The 18,011-nt window shown below is 39.7% G+C and overlaps 1 protein-coding gene across 5 annotated transcripts in view; it reads right to left on the bottom strand.

Moving 5' to 3' along the window:
* Positions 1–6,709: 6,709 nt before the first annotated feature.
* The window catches only part of LOC143298360 (uncharacterized), an 88,276-nt gene continuing 76,974 nt past the window's right edge, over positions 6,710–18,011 (bottom strand). For all 5 annotated transcript variants that reach the window (XM_076611255.1, XM_076611258.1, XM_076611259.1 and 2 more), the window contains 4 exons: positions 14,167–14,359; positions 12,547–12,722; positions 10,339–10,384; positions 6,710–7,786 (listed from right to left, as the gene is read on the bottom strand). In XM_076611255.1, the coding sequence (XP_076467370.1) occupies positions 7,723–7,786; positions 10,339–10,384; positions 12,547–12,722; positions 14,167–14,359 (479 nt within the window). In that variant the 3' untranslated portion in view covers positions 6,710–7,722. The remainder of the gene's footprint in view (positions 7,787–10,338; positions 10,385–12,546; positions 12,723–14,166; positions 14,360–18,011) is intronic.

Here is an 18,011-nt window from a genome sequence, read left to right as displayed (position 1 = left end):
AGTGGTTAAAGCCTTCAGTAGACTTTCAATCTGAGAGGTCCCGAGTTCGAATCTCGGTAACGGTGCCTGCATGGTGGGTAAAGGGTGGAGATTTTTCCGATCTCCCAGGTCAACATATGTACAGACCTGCTTGTGCCTGAACCCCTTTCGTGTGTATACGTAAGCAGATCAAATACGCACGTAAAAGATCCTGCAATCCATGTCAGCCTTCGGTGGGTTATGGGAAACGACATACTCAGCATGCACACCCCCGAAAACGGAGTATGGCTGCCTACATGGCGAGGTAAAATACACGTAAAAGCCCAACCGTGTACACACGAGTGAACGTGGGACTTGCAGCCAACGAACGACGAAGAAGAAGAAGCCTACCTGGACCATGTTTACACCCTCAAGTGTAATTTACACAGACACACACATATACACATACACACAAGCATGATTACGTATGTATGCATGCATACACACACACACACACACACAAAGACGCTATAGTGTAATTTACACGCACACACACAGACACAGGCACAGACACACACACAAGCATACCAGCATGGATTGACGTAAGTATGTATGCTTACAAACACACAGAAACAAAGACACAGACACACAATTTATGCACACACGCGCACGGATGTGTGTGTAGTTTGCATGTGTGTGTGCGTTTGAGGGTGGGCAAAAAAGGTTTGGCTTTTTTTGTTTCCTCTTTCTCTTATACACACCGATACACACAAACACATGCACACAGACACACACATACACACACTCACAGTCACCACCGCAATAACACAAACAACTCTTTTCATTCCTAAAAATTTTATTTATCAAACCACACGTCCTCACTAACAAATAAAAGCAACTGATGTTTCCAAATCTTTTTTTTTTTACGCTATAACTCTTGAAGAAATCACATATATAGGAATAAATACTGTGGTTATCCCATTCACAGAAAATTGTGAACTTAATATCCAAGCAATTATCAAAATCATTTTCATCATTACTCAAACAACGATGACTGACAAATACAAAAGGCAACAATCAAAAACCAACAACAGAAAAAAAACAAAAAAAACTATGAAACAAATAATGCCGACATAACATACAAACTAAAACTGTTGAAGCTCTATATTCTTTCAGAAATTCATTAAAGATTTTTTTCTCTCTCTCGCAAGCTACCTGTAACAACGGTCAGAAACATAATTATTTGGAAAATTTTGTATTGTACTGGACTGGATTAGATTGGATTGGATCGTGTTGTGCTGTGCTGTGCTGTGCTGTGGTGTTGTGTTGTGTTGTGTTGTGCTGTGCTGTGCTGTGCTGTAGTGTTGTGTTGTGTTGTGTTGTGTTGTGCTGTGTTGTGCTGTAGTGTCGTGTTGTGTTGTGTTGTGTTGTGCTGTGCTGTGTTGTGCTGTAGTGTTGTGTTGTGTTGTGTTGTGCTGTGCTGTGTTGTGTAGTGTCGTGTTGTGTTGTGTAGTGTTGTGTTGTGCTGTAGTGTTGTGTTGTGCTGTGCTGTGCTGTAGTGTTGTGTTGTGTTGTGTTGTATTGTGCTGTGCTGTGTTGTGCTGTCGTGTCGTGTTGTGTTGTGTTGTATTGTGCTGTGCTGTGTTGTGCTGTAGTGTCGTGTTGTGTTGTGTTGTATTGTGCTGTACTGTGTTGTGCTGTAGTGTCGTGTTGTGTTGTGTAGTGTTGTGTTGTGCTGTAGTGTTGTGTTGTGCTGTGCTGTGTTGTAGTGTTGTGTTGTGCTGTGCTGTGCTGTGCTGTGCTGTATAGTATTCTATTGTATTATATTACTTTTTGTCATGCCGGTTTCTGAGACTGAATTCCAAGCTGCTGTCTAGGGAAAGAGCATGACAACACAGGGCAGCACCACCCGCATGTTTTTTTTATTTTTTATTTCCTGCTTTTCTGACAAGAGTATTTATTTCACAATCAATGTGGGTTTGTTTCGGGTCATTGCCCGACCCGACCACTACTCAAGGTCTAGCGGAGGGGAAGGGGAGAGTTAATAAAAATCTCGATCTGCATACTGGACTTAATCCCGTGGACACGGAACTCACTTCTTTGTCAGACATATTACCAGGGCCCACTGCATGAAACATCACCAGAATTCATACATAGTTCATTGGGTTTTCTTTAAGTTTATTCTTCTTTGGGTTTTTTGCTTTTTTTTTAATATATAAAGTCAGACTTTTCATCTTCTTCCACATTCACAGCAGCAAGCTTTGTCCGACAATCCAGCATACTTAGCATAGTTAATACCGTCAAAACTCATGTGTCCAGTTAATGATCTATGTGTCTATTCTCATCTGTATCCTCTAAAAAAAAAAAACCTGCAAGTATTTTACCACAGCAAGCTTTAAGAAAAGAAAGTCAGACTGTTTTGTTGTTTTTTTAAACCAACACCACTAGTTTTTTGTTGTTGTTGTTGTTATGCTGTGGTTTTCATGTTCAAATTTTCTCAAAATATTAATTCCTATCATTATAACTTTTTTCTCTCTCTTCTTTTTCCTGGGAAACATCAAATGATTGTAACCAAATTGGAAATACAAAACAAGAATATACACAACCATTAAAAAAAAAATGTAATTTTGGTTTTTTGTTGCTGTTTGTTTTTGTTTTTTGTTTTGTCTTGGGGATTTTTTTTTGGGGGGGGGGGGGGGGGGTAAAACAGCAACAGTCATGACCAGCTTACTTCTTTAATTGAGTACACATAAAAAAAAATAATAATAAAATTTTAAAAAATCACAAGTTTGCTTTAATTACATCTGTAGCTCAAATATAAATCCGTAGCATAATGGATGGAATGTCAAATGTATCACAACTTAAACACACAGAAAAGGCAAAAAATTTTCACAATATATATACTTGGTACATTTAATACAAAAAAGAATCTGAAAGCAAAAACTTGGACGGACAAAAGTATTTTCAAATATATATGTACATAAAAATCTGCTAGAGCGGAGGGGGTAGTGGGGGAGGTGGGGGGGCGGGGGGGGGGGGGGGGGGGGAAGAATCACAGTGCACAGAAATGCTTGAAAGAATAAAAACATTTCTTCTTCAAAAGTTATAAATGTTAGCATATATGAAACAACTATGAAAAGAAACTGACAATGGCAAATATATACATATATAAAGGCAGCAGTAAATTTTCGGCAAATAAATTGTACAAAAAGTTCAATTCAACAATGATAACAATATTTTCTCAAGTCGAGGCTGCTGCACTGGAAAACGACAGCGCAGCCTAACCCACTGTTCTGATTCTCATTGCAATGGTTTGGTCTACACTCCAACATAGTACACTACTGAACTGGTAGCTTGCTTTCTGTTTTGTTTTATTTTGTTTTCTGTCCTGTCCAAAGTTTACCCGCAGTTCTGTCTTTGGCATGTAAAATCTATGTTTAAGTTTCAATTTCACAGAAGTGCTAAAATGTGAGGACTGGTACGTAGGTACATATATATGCTACATCACAGTCTGTGTAAGAATAATAAAAAATAAAAACACGAAAAACAGATGCTTCACTGTTCATGTATGGTAATGATCATGTGTGTGTGTGTGTGTGAATGCAAGCATACGTGTATGTCATATGTAAATGCATGCTTACATGCACACATATATGTCTTGTTGCTATTGTCTCTCCAGTGTCAACTAGTCAACCATTTTAAACTAAACATGGTGGACAGTTAGGACGTAAGAGAGAACGATAATAACACAAAAATGCCACGTATGAAGGCAGTCAAAGTAAAACCTATGACTATCACACCTTCAGGTATCAATGAATCTTTGCACATTTATCTGCTGACATCAATTCTGGAAATGTGTTAACAATAAACATTTTTGGAATGCAGTTCTATCAGGAAGTCATCACATTGAAAAAAAGCTGCAGCAGTAGTACAATTTTAGTTAACTCTCTCCATACAAACGGCGAAAGAGACAACGTTAACAGCGTTTCACCCCATTAACCACCATCAAAATATTACCAGCGGAAGGCTCTTACACTGAAGAGGTGAATGTTGACAAAGAATACCACAATTCTGACGACGGAAGCTAAAGGTTGGGTCATTAAAGACACCCACTGGACATCCGAGGGGTCTGTGTAGAGGAGAAGAGAGGACTGGCCGTACTGAGTGAGTTAAAAGGTTAAATGTCCCATAGCCTTTTACTTCCATCACAGCAGTGAATTCCTCTCCACTGTGTCTAAAGCTCGGCACAGGAAGGCAGGAGCCCAATCCCCCCCTTCCATCGTTTTAACCTTCCCTAACCAAAGTCAGGGACCCATTCACACAATGTGGAGTGAGAAAAAACAGAGCAAAACGCCTTTCCCGAAGGACACAACACCACATGCCGAAACAGGGCCTCGAACCCTGATCACCGGTGAACACTGGATCACAAGTCCAACGCTAAACCGACTTTGTGATGGCGCCTCCAATGTACCACCATGAAAAATGCTCTGGCATGTATCAGTTAGGCTCAGACTCCTGTGTTTTCTTTACAGTCTCCCTCCATGGTGCTGCTATATGATCACCTAAAAAAATGCTGTGGCATGCATCAATTACGCTCAGGCTGCTGTGCTTTGTTAACTCACTCAGCACGGCCAGTCCTCTCTTCTCCTCTACACAGACCCCTCGGATGTCCAGTGGGTGTCTCAATGACCCAACCTTTAGCTTCCGTCGTCAGAATTGTGGTATTCTTTGTCAACATTCACCTCTTCAGTATAAGAGCCTTCCGCTTACAATATTTTGATGATGGTAATTGGGGTGAAATGCTGTTAACGTTGCCTCTTTCGCCGTTCGTATGGAGAGAGTTAACAGTCTCTGAATACCCAAGCAATGATAACAAATGCCCAACACCCCAGCTAGCTGCTGTGGCAAAGCAGTTTGCATTGCGGACGGACAAATGAGAGGACATGGATTCGATCCCTATCAGAAGTGTCTTTTTCAGCCTGTGGCCAGTTCCTACTCAGTGCTGTGGGCTGAAATGGGTAGACTGGGACCACACGGTCGAGGGTCATCCACTTCGTGGACACAACTTTGGGAGAGTTGCTAAAAATAAAAATAAAATCCCTGACCAATACTGCAGGTGTCTGTATCTCAGCCTGGACGACGCCAGAGTATATCATGAGAGTAGTCTTGTCAAGTAGTCCCAAACCTACATGGGCACTCACAGCAGCGGCCTCTTCATCACTTCCATCATTTTAATGAAATATAAAAAAAAAGTCCAAAATCATGAGGCAATCAAACAAAAACAAACCAAAAAAAAAAAAGAAAAAGAAATGCTTGTTATGTAGTAAATTCATGAAAATAACTGCAAAAGATTAAAAGGACCCCACCACCAACCACCTCCACACACAAACAACGGCAAAAACACAACTGTCTTTTCTGTGTTTGTTCTTTTTTGTGTTTCTGTTCTTTCTTTCTTTCTTTTTTTCAAAGTCGAATTTGCCTTTCAAATTTGCTGTACAGAGAAGAATTCTTTATATATATATATATATAAAATGATTATCATCTCATAAAGGACTTGCTTTTTTTTCTTTTATTTTCAATATACTTATTTGGATCAAACAGTATGTAGCAAAAAACAACAACACACGGTTGACTGAAAAAAAAAAAACAACAACAAAAACTCATACATGTTTCAATTAATCAAAACTGAACAATGATAAATATAGTTCACACATATTTCAGACAAGGGAAAGCCATAGTTCCCATCAGGCACAGCAACAAAGCCCTCTTTTCACAGCCCTCACAAACAAGTAGGTGGATGTTTGCGTAGACACTGGATATCAACATCACCACAGCAATGCACAGCATTGCTTGACGGAAGGACAGCACACTGCTAGCATCTATTAGCATTATTACTATTATCATTGCTACTTACATAGCGCGTGCCTATCTTTGGACATAGACCAAACTCTACGCTCTTTACATACATAAAGTCATTTGCATAACACGCTGCCTACCTTGGCAGTTCCGAAGGAAGGACAGCACACTGCCGGCATCTATTAGTATTATCATTATTATTGATACTTATATAGCGTCTATCTTTGGTCAGAGACCAAACTCTAAGCTCTTTACAAACATAGTCATCTGCACAAACAGACTGCTTACCTGGGCAGGTCTGAATGACAGCTGCCTTACGGCACCCATCATTCATTTCCTGTGTCATTCAGCCAGGTTTCATACACACACACACACACACACATCTCTCTCTCTCTCTCTCTCTCTCTCTCTCTCTCAGGGTGGACTTTTCTTCAGAAATTTTGCCATGGACAACGATTAAGATGCTGTAGGTTCATTTACATGTGTTCAGTGCATGCTGCACAAGGGACACCAGTTTCTGGGTCTCATCTTACTGACTAAACACTACACTTCAATACTGTTGGATCAAGCGAGCAGTCACAGGGATCACAAACAACTCAGCTTGTAAAGTAATTTTGAGGGAAAAAAAAAAAAAACAGGAAGAAAAGAAACAAAGGCACTCCTGGTTTTGATCTACCACAACGCATGTGACAAAAATAAACAACTGTATGTGTAAAGACCGCAATCACTGGTAAAATAATTCAGTTGAGCTACATAGGTTTTATTTCAATTTACAAATGCAATCTGTAAAACAACCAAACATTTCACTAACATATATATATATATATATATATATATATATATATATATATATCTATATATCTATAAATATCTATCTATATATAAAACACTCACATAACAAAATAGATACGCATGCATGTGAACACTCACACACACACACACACACATAAAATAAACAAAACAACCACAACATTAATGAGACAGCACTGAAAGTCGAGTTCCACACATGCTACAAGGACTAAAAATTATAAATATGAAGCCAAATCTCGTTTTTCAGGCTCACACTTCTTCTGAATGTGAATCGGGCTGTATCTGGACAAGTCAAAGACCACCCAATTTTTTATTTTTTTTTTTCAATTAAAAAACAAACAAACAAACAAAAAAACAGCCACCAAACTCTTGAAACTCATTGATGTTGTTATCAAAGAGTTAACAATGGTTGACATGTCATTTTAAAGAACGCCCATGGCTCAAAAGAAATAAGAATAATAGAATTCAAAAAGCTGAAAAAAAACTGAAGTTCACTGCTGCGGTTGTTACAGAGTTAATGGTGATTCATATGTCGTTTTAAAGACAGTCCATGGCTCCAAATGATTTTTTTTTTTTTTTTTTTTTTTGAGTGAACACTGTGAAGCTGATTGTTCTTATCAGAGAGTTGTGGTTGACATGTCACTTTACTGACAGACCACAGCCTAAAGGAAACAGACAGCCCATCGCCCAAAGTAAACATAAAACAGGTGAAAACTGTGACACTGTATGTTGCCATTATCAGAGAGTAAGCCATGGTTGACCTGTCATTCTACAGAAAGACCATGGCCCAAAGGAGGCATAAAACAGGTGAAAACTGTGACTCTGGTAGCTGTCATCATCGGAGAGTTAGCGGTGGTTGACATGTCATTCCTCAGACAGCCCACGGCAAAAACGGAAATGTAAAAGATGAAAACTGTGACGCTGGCTGTTGTCATACCAGAGAGTTAGTGGTGGTTGACATGTCATTCTGCAGACAGCCCATGGCCCACAGGAAACGTAAAACAGGAGAAAACCATGATGCTGGTAGCGGCTGCAGTCAACTGGTCAGAGGGGCAGGAACCATGTCATCTCATGGCGTCATGGCAGTCGTCATGTCAGTCAGTTGGGCGCCCAGGCCATCACCACTTTGTTGAACGCCACAAACACCCCCTTGCTGGGTTTGCTGGGAGGTCAACAAAGGAAACAAAGCGCATTTCATGCTTGGGACAATAACAATTTGTTTTGTTTTAACTAAGCACAATACAGTTCTTTTCTTTTTTTCAGAGACTCCCTTGCTGGGTTTGTTGGAGTCAACAAAGGAAACAAAACACATTTTATGCTTGTGAGAAAAACAATCTGGTTAGTTTTAACAAAGCAAAATACAGTTCTTTCTCTCTTCCTTTGTTTCTGATCCTCCCTTGCTAGGTTTGCTGAAGCCAACAAAGGAAACAAAGCATATTGCTGGTGACTGTGACAAATCTGTTGTTGCTGTTTTGAACAAACAAACAAAAAACACAGCTCTTTCTTTGTTTCTGGGACCCCATTGCTGGGTTTGCTGAGTCAACAAAGCAAAATGTTTGTGACTGTAACAAATTGTTGTTATTTTCGCTTTCAACCAAACAAAATACAGGCCTTTCGTTCTTCGTTGCAGAGATTCCCTTACTTGGTTTGCAGTGTTTGTGACAGTAACAATTTGTTTTATTTTAACTAAGTAAAAAATACAGTTTTTTTCTTTCCTTGTTGCAGATACTCCCTTATTTGGTTTGCTGGGGTCAACGAAAGAAACAAAGCACAATACTTTGGACAAGAACAATAATCCACTATGAGGCTCTTATGCATGCTCTCATATATATATATATATATATATATATATATATATATATATATATATATATATATATATCGAGAGACAGACAGACAAGACAGATATTCATGAGAAAAACAGATATGTAAATATACAAGAAGCAAGCTAACTCTGCCACTTACATTTATGAGAAGAAAAAAAAATTTTTTTTAATCTTTCATTCATTCAAAGAAAAGAAATCTGAAAACAATTTTCCAATTAACAATGCATATTCTGCTGATCATAATATGGAACACAATGAACAAAACGATCATCTTTAGAGTCATGTGCTTATGTACATGTATGTATGATAGTCAGTTGTGTCCGACTTTGACCATCAGAACAGCAGAGGAAGCAACTGCTGTCCCGAATGTCTGGGCCAGATTTTGATTATAGTGGAGAGTGTCTTGCCCAAGTTACATCCCCACTCTCTCGGCCAGGAGGGTTTTAGGACAGTCGGCGTTGGGATGGTTCCCAAAGGCCAACCAGCCCCCAAGGCTGCAGCACTAAGAGCCAGTGCAATTTTGCTTCCTAGTTTGAGAGTCATAGTCCTTCACAAAAGACTAAGCTGTAAATGATTTCCCACTGCAATGGAGAAACCATTGATAATACAGCTCTCACTTTGCTGTGTGCTTATAAGATAATAAAACACAATTAAAACAGTCATCAGCAGAAGTTACATATAAATCAAGGATACCATATCCAAAAAAAAACACATCACCTCTCTGCTTTCTCACACAAACACACCTTCAACCCCAAAAGTGTACACCCGTACTAGAACACAAAAACCAACACGTAAATAAGCATGCTCAACTCCCCACATGCAAGCACACACACAAATGCACCGTCACACATAACACACATAAAATACACATGTACAGTGTATCATATAAAACAGACTAGCAACAGATTCTTAAAAATAGCAAAAATAAAAACACAAACATTAAAAAAAAAACAAAAAAAACTGACAACAAAAAGACAAAAAAAACCTGATCAGTGCAGCAAAACAAGCAAATATCTAAGAAACAAAATATTAACTCTTTCACCACCAAGTTAGTGTGCAAAAAATGCTCCCCAGCTATGAAGCTATGTCAACATGAATACATGCCATGATGTGACATTTGGTATCTTGTGTATCTTGTTCTTTATTATTTGTTATTTTTCTTCATCTTATTATTACTATTATAAGTATTATCATATTGAAAAATAACCCTTGTATCTCAACAAATTAATGATTTTTTTCGATGATCATTGATGGACCAAATGTTTTTGCTATGTGAATGTTGAATCACACTGATGTCGTGAAATGTCAAAATATAACCTTGTGTACAAGGGAAGAAAAGAAAAAAAAAAAAAAAAAAAAAAAATAAATAAAAGTGCTTTCATGTAGAAAAAAAAATTAACATCAAACATAACATCTTCTATTTTTTATTCTGTTTGGGTTTTTTTTTATATTCTAATGCACGGCATGTGTTATTTTTGCCATGATTTATGGGAATCAATGATCAACTTGTTTTGAATGTTGCACGAGTTATTGTGCAGTCGTTATTGCTGCGCAAAAAAACAAAAACAAAAAAAAAACCGCTCCCCAGCACCAAATATTTTAGATATATGATTCTCTCAAGCCACAGGCTTCGGTTCATGTTAATGGCAGGAGACTGGCTACAGCTGTCAAACTTTGTTACAATGTGAAAAATGGTCTTATCAACATGACCCCTTGATGTCCACTAAAGTCACCTGTGGCGGCGCACTGTCTAGTCAACTAAAGTTACCTATGGCAGTGAAAAAGTTAAGAACATGCCTGTAGCCAGCCTGAAACTACAATGGAAATTTTGTTTGTTAATGTTTTACTGAACATACGCCAATACACACACAAAGCAATGCACACTCACCATTTGAAGTAGCGGACACCTTCAAAAGTGCCATCGTGCTTGCCCTCTGCAAGACAAACACAGAGAATGACAGGTCAGCATCAACTCTTATCTCCCCTTTCCTTTTACTCCTTACATGGTCTCATGGCCATAGTCAGACCAGACTGACTGTCATGTGGAGTGATGGCCTGGAGGTAACGCGTCCAGATAGGAAGCGAGAGAATCTCTAAGCACACTGGTTCGAATCACGGCTCAGCCGCCGATATTTTCTCCCCCTCCACTAGACTTTGAGTGGTGGTCTGGACACTAGTAATTCGGATGAGACGATAAACTGAGGTCCCGTGTGCAGCATGCATTTAGTGCATGTAAAAGAACCAACGGCAACAAAAGGGTTGTTCCTGGCAAAATTCTGTAGAAAAATCCACTTCGATAGGAAAAACAAATAAAACTGCATGCAGGAAAAAATTTAAAAAAAAAAAAAAAAGGGTGGCGCTGTAGTGTAGCGACGCACTCTCCCTGGGGAGAGCAGCCCGAATTTCACACAGAGAAATGCAGCATGCACTTAGTGCACGTAAAAGAACCAAAATTCTGTAGAAAAATCCACTTTGATAGGAAAAACAAATAAAACTGCATGCAGGAAAAAAAATTTTTTTTAAATGGGTGGCGCTGTAGTGTAACGACGCGCTCTCCCTGGGGAGAGCAGCCTGAATTTCACACAGAGAAATCTGTTGTGATAAAAAGAAATACAAATACAGATACACTTATTTCCCCCTTCCATTCATTCCTCACATGGTCTCATGGCCATAGTCCGACCAGACAGACTATCACACATTCCTCCTGGCCAACTTCTTCTCCCCTGGTAATGTCCAGCACAGTTCTCCATTGATTCGTTTTTCATTGACCTGTCCTGCAGCAATTTCAGTTTTCAGTTTCTCAAGAAGGCGTCACTGCACTCAAACAAATCTTCACATGCAACACCACACCTGCAAGGCAGACGCCTGACCAACAGCGTAAACCAACACGCCAAGTCAGGCCCTGACTGTCTTGAGTGCACGTATACATATTTGTGTACCTATCAGAATTGATTTCTTGGACAGAATTTTGCCAGAGGACAACACTTATGTTGCCATGGGTTCTTTTTCAGTGTGGCAAGTGTGTGCTGCACACGAGACCTCGGGTTTAATGTCTCATCCAAACGACTAGACACTCAGTTTGATTTTCCAGTCCAAGTTGGGAGAAAGGGCGAGACCGAGATTCAAACTCAGGCCCTCACAGACACTGTATTGGCAGATAACCATTTTGATTATTGTGCCACCTCCCTCCCTCTCGAATAAAATAATATACTACTATTTACAAATTCTAATCCTAAGCAAAACACGTTCTACCTAATAATAAAGAAAACACAGCTTCTATAACTGACTGCTTTCATTAGAAGCAAAAAGCTTGCTTCACTACAACAAAAGCATATATCAATAAAAGATTAACTTGGCTATGATGCTTTATACAGGATAAAAAAAAAAAAAATTCTTTTAAGAAGGAAAAGAATCCAAGCAAGCAACAAACACACCAACAAACATGTACACAACACACAATTCTTTGACACTGACACATATTAGTTTCCCAACCACACAAACCCACCCACCAACACACACACACACACACAAACACACACACACATGCACACACAGATGCACACACAAACCAACCCACCAATACACACACACACATACACACACAAGCACACACACAAACCCACCCACCAACACACACACACACACACAAACCCACCCATCAACACACACATACACACACAAACCCACCCAGCAACACACACATACATACACACGCACACACACAAACCCACCCAGCAACACACACACACACATGCACGCACACCAACACACACACACACACTAACCCATAAACACACAACCCACCCCTCCCCCCAACACACACATACACACACACACACACACACACACACAAACCCACCCATCAACCCACACACACACACACGCACGCACACAAACCCACCCACCAACACACACATAAACCCACCCACCAACACACACACAAACCCACCCACCAACACACACACACTAACCCACGAACACACAACCCCCCCCACCCCCACCCCCCAACACACACACACACCAACATGCACACACACAACCCCCACCCCCCACCCCACCACCCCCACACACATACACAACAGTTCCCCCCACCCACCTTCCTTGTACAGCTCCACTCCCAGGTAGACGTCACTGCGGCCAGGCAGGTGTCCCACAAACTTGACCATGCCCTGACTGATCTTGCCCCCCTGCCGGGAGAACTTGACTATGTCCTCAGCGCGCACATCCCCAGGGGAACGAGGGGCAAAGGGCCGCAGGCCTTGTGTCAGAGAGCTGTGTCAGAGAAAAAAATGGATCAGGATGGCAAAAGTTTCAGTTTTCAGTTTCAGTTGGCTTTTTTTTTTTTTAGTGTGTTTTTCACCGTTTCTCAAGGAGACGTCTCTGCATTCAGACACATATCCATTTACGCTACACCTCAATCTGCCAGTCAGATGCCTGACCAGCAGCATAACACAACGCGTTTAGTCAGGCCTTGAGTGCATGCATATATATCTGTGTACCTATCAGAGTGGATTTTTTTTATAGAATTTTGCCAGTGGACAACATTCTCGTTGCCATGGGTTCTTTTTCAGTGCATCAAGTGCATGCTGCACACGGGATCTTTGTATATAATCTCATCCAAATGACCAGATGCTCAATTCGATTTTCTAGTCAAACTTGGGAGAAAGGGCAAGAGCAGGATTTGAACCCAGACACGACGGGCGCAATAGCCAAGTGGTTAAAGCATTGGACTTTCAATCTGAGGGTCCCGGGTTCGAATCACGGTGACGGTGCCTGGTGGGTGAAGGGTGGAGATTTTTACGATCTCCCATGTCAACATATGTGCAGACCAGAATAGCAACAATACTAATATAACTAGAAGAATAACAACAATACTAATAACAATTAGAAGAAAAACACCGATACCAATAACAGAAGAATAACAACAACAATACCAACATAATTAGAAAAACAACAACAATACTGATAACAATTAGAAGAACAACAACAATACTAACATAATTAGAAGAATAACACCAATACTAATAACAATTAGAAGAATAACAACAATACTAATATAAGAACAAGAATAACAACCATACTAATAACAATCAGAAGAATAACACCGATACTAATAACACTTAGAAGAACAACAACAATAATAACAAAAGCAGTTACAAGAATAACAATAACAACAACAATGTACCAGGCAAGGGAAACTTGCTGCTGCTGCTGCAGTATGGCATGTTTCTTGTAGTATTTTTATGTATTTATCTCTTTCTTTCTTTTTTTTGTTTTTGTTTTTGTTTTGGTTTTTTTTTGCTATTTTTACTTTATTTAAATTTTATTTTATTGTTATTGTTGTTGCTATTTTTACTTTATTTTAATTTTATTTTATTGTTATCTTTTTTTCTTTTTTTAAATTTTTTTTTTCTTTTTTTTTCTTTTTTTTTTTAATCTATTTATGTATTTAATTTCCTTTTTTTTTTTTTTACTTAATTTTTTTTTTTCTCTCTCTCAAGGCCTGACTAAGCGCATTGGGTTACGCTGCTGGTCAGGCATCTGCTTGGCAGATGTGGTGTAGCATGTATGGATCTGACCTAACGCAGCGACGCCTCCTTGAGCTACTGATACTGATACTGTTGTGACAAAGACAGTAATGATAATAATAAGAACAAATACAACAACAGCAATAATAATAATACTAATAATAATAGCAAGAATAACAACAACGTACCAGGCCAGGGAGGCTTGCTGTTGCTGCAGCAAGGCATGCTTGTTGTGCTGGGTGGCCAGAGGCTGGGGGGTCACCGTGCGGAATCCTGACGACAGCGACACCGTCTTCCCACTACTACCACCACCCAATATCTCGTTGCTGGCTGCAGGCCGCAGACTAAGGGTCTGGCCATAGCGGGAAGGCTCCTTTTTACCTGCACAGTCACAAGATGATGATGACGATGATGATGATATGGATACTTATATAGCGCCTATCCTTGGTAAGAGGCCAAGCTCAAAGAGCTTTTAACAAACTACATAGAGTTATTTGCACAACAGGCTGCCTATCTGGGTAGAGCCGACTGACGGCTGCCTTTCAGTGCTGATCAATCATTTCCTGTGTCATTCAGTTAGAGTTTTGGCACCGTGCGCATTCAGACAGACAAGTGACATTTTACGTGTATGACCATTTTATTATTTACAACGCCATGTAGGCAGCCATATTCCATTTTCGGAGGTGTGCATGCTGGGTATGTTCTTGTTTCCATAACCCACCAAACGCTGACATAGATTGCAGAATCTTTAACGTGGGTATTTGATCTTCTGCAAGCGTATACACATGAAGGGATTCAGGCACTAGCAAGTCTGCACATATGTCAACCTGGGAGATCGGAAAATCTCCACCCTTTACCCACCAGGCACCGTTACCAAGATTCGAACCCAGTACTCTAAGATTGAAAGTCCAATGGTTTAACCACTTGGCTATTGTGCCCCATATGCATGATAGTTATGTTGAAAAAAGACCATCGGAACAGCGGAGGAGGCAACTGCTGTCCTGACTTTCTGGGCTAGAATTTGATTATGGTGGAAAGCGTCTAGCTCAAATTACATCCCATCCCCGCTCTTTCGGCCAAGAGAGTTTTAGGACAGTTGGCATTGGGAATGGTCCCCAAAGAAGATAAAAACAAAACCAAGGCAATTCTTCAAACTGCAGATATGAATAATCACTTCTTTTTTTTCTTTTGGCACAAATCATGCCCTACACACACACATGTACACTGCACTAAGAACAATCCTTCAAAACAGGGTATGGTACCATCACAGGGTAGTTTTTCCTTTAAAAAAAAAAAAATCCCTCAAAACAGAGTATGGCAACTCTGAATAGAAGAGGGAAAAAAAGGTCATGCATGTGAATGTCCGATCCATGGATCTATAATAATCATGGGAGAGGTACAGTCTATTAATGCACAAGTGTAAAATTAGCACTGGCCCATGCGTTGTCATGATACATTCTTAACATGTACACACACACACACACACACACACACACACACACATACACACACACACAAACAAACAAAAATTTACCAACATGAACACACACACACACACACACACACACACACACACACACACACACACACACACACACACACTCAATCCACACACAAAGTCACAGACAAAGCATAAAAAACAAGGACAAACCAAACGAAGAAACACCTTCTGCCTGAGCCACAAGTTAAGACCTTTCCCCAATGTTCACACTCACTAGACAAGTCCTAGTTTCACTGAAACACTACCAAATAAGTAACCATGACAGGGAAAACAACTTAGAGCTTCTTGCAAGAAAGAAAAAAAAAACAACTACCAACTGTTCAGCCATCAGACAAATACCAAAAAACACTAACATTTCCAGTAAGAAAAAAGGGCAATAATCAAAAGCAACCAATCAATAAAAAAAAAGAAGTTTCTAAACAGAAAAAAGGAAAACAGTGTCTGACCCATTGATTAAAGCACAAGTTGACGAATGCCTGGCATGCGCACAGGTACACACACTCACACACACATACACACACTGACACAGAGTTCCAGCTTAATACACAAGACTGAACACGACAATGGCAACCACCACTTTCAAGCTCGCAGAACTAGGAACAACACGACGCCACATACCTGTATGTACACACACTCACACACAATCTCTCTCTCTCACACACACAGACACAGACACACACACACACACTTCCATTCTTCTGTCTAAGCTAAGCATACACAGCTCAAGAGGTTTAAAAAAAGAAAATGAACAGGAAAGTGACAGGGTAGGTAGAAAGGGGGAGGGTGAAGGGTGGGGAGAAGGTGACGGCGGGGGGTACCAGGATCAAGTTAATATCCCAGACAAAGGTGACCCTGCCACCCAGGCACTGTGTGTGTGTGTGTGTGTGTGTGTGTGTGTGTGTGTGTGTGTGTGCTTGGCACTGACCCAGCAACCATATCTGGCAAGAATTCAAAGTCGATCAGAAAGTCTGGCAGGTAAGTATAGGTTGTGTGTGTGTGTGTGTGTGTGTGTGTGTGTGTGTGTGTGTTCATGCTGGTACAGTGGCCATAGAGAAAGGGAGAGGGCAGGGAGGGGTGGGGGCAGGGGTAGGACAGGGAAAGAGAGAGAGAGTGCATGTGCATCTGTGTGTATTAATATGTGTGTATGCATGTGTGTGTGTGTGTGTGTGTGTGTGTGTGTGTGTGTGTGTGTGTTTGTGTGCATGTGTGTTTTTCAATATATGTGTGTGTATGTGCCAGCCTATGTACACAAATGCGTGCGTGCGTGCGTGCGTGCGTGCGTGCGTGTGTGTGTGTGTGTGTCCATATGCATCAATGCATGTCCAATGTTCTCCATTCAAGCAAAAAACATTTGAATAAAAGTGCTCATGCGAAACATCCAATGCCATCAAAATGATTGGAGGGTTTTGTGTGTGTGTGTGTGTGTGTGTGTGTGTGTGTGTGTGTGAAAGAGAGAGAGAGAGAGAGGGACAGAGACAGAAATAGAGAAACAGATAGAAAAAAAAGAGGACTGTTACCATATCTATACATTAACATTTCTAGATACAGTACAGATGTGCTTAGTTATACTCATTATGATACATCTTAATATTTTGTTTTATAGAATCAAGAAATGGAAAAAAAAATTCTAAGATGGAAAAAAAACTAAGCTGGAAATGAACAGAAGAGGTGTACAAAGAGGAAGATAAAATGTGCATTTCACTCATGTTCTATCAATGAATTTCAGGAAGAAAAAAAAATGTAAGAATTATGCTATTCATCAAAAAGTCATTATGCAATATTATAAATCTTTTAAAAATTGGCTCATGTTTTAATAGTGGAGGAAGTCCGTTCTACAACAAACTTACATACAGAGAAGAGAAGACTGGATTTATATAAAATGATAATGGAAGACCAATTTTGTGTGAATGTCAAAACTTGCTGACAGTGTGAATATATCTCAAACAGACACTGGAGTATTGCCATGAAAAATGTTGTGCATAAAGGTTCTTTTGTTGAACAGCAGTTTTGGATTTTAAAATGGAAGAATATCAACATCTTTTTGTAGTCAGCATCTGTTAGTGAAGTGGACTTAAGGTAACTTTAATGGCATGATTAAAGACACAAACCATAATAATTTAAATGCAGTTACCTAGCTAACCTCAAAGAGTATGTCTACATGCTTAATCAATGAAAGAATGGATGAAGGATTTTTTTTTTTTTTTTTAATCTTTTGGCATGTAATTTTGAAATGTTTGTAATCAGTTCAACATGGTAAATTTTGGGAGCAATTCTTTTTTTTCTATTTTCTTTTTTTGCAGGGTTGGTATATGCACTGACCATGGTTAATTATAATCTACAGTGACACCCAAGAGTTGTTTTGTGACAGGTGTCAACAGTAGTGCAAATAGTTTGCTTATGTTTTGTGAATAAAGGTATATCAAAAATACTTATGTACAATGAGAATATAGTGGACTAAGTACAAATCCCAATGTAACACCAAACTTTACTTGGAACAAAGGTCAAAAGACTGTTCTTTAAGTGCACCTTTTG

This window comes from Babylonia areolata, chromosome 23, assembly GCF_041734735.1.
Source record: "Babylonia areolata isolate BAREFJ2019XMU chromosome 23, ASM4173473v1, whole genome shotgun sequence".
Classification (NCBI taxonomy): Eukaryota; Metazoa; Mollusca; class Gastropoda; order Neogastropoda; family Buccinidae; genus Babylonia; species Babylonia areolata.
The sequence above is the reverse complement of the archived record's forward strand: the minus strand, read 5'-3'. Positions and strand labels throughout refer to the sequence as shown.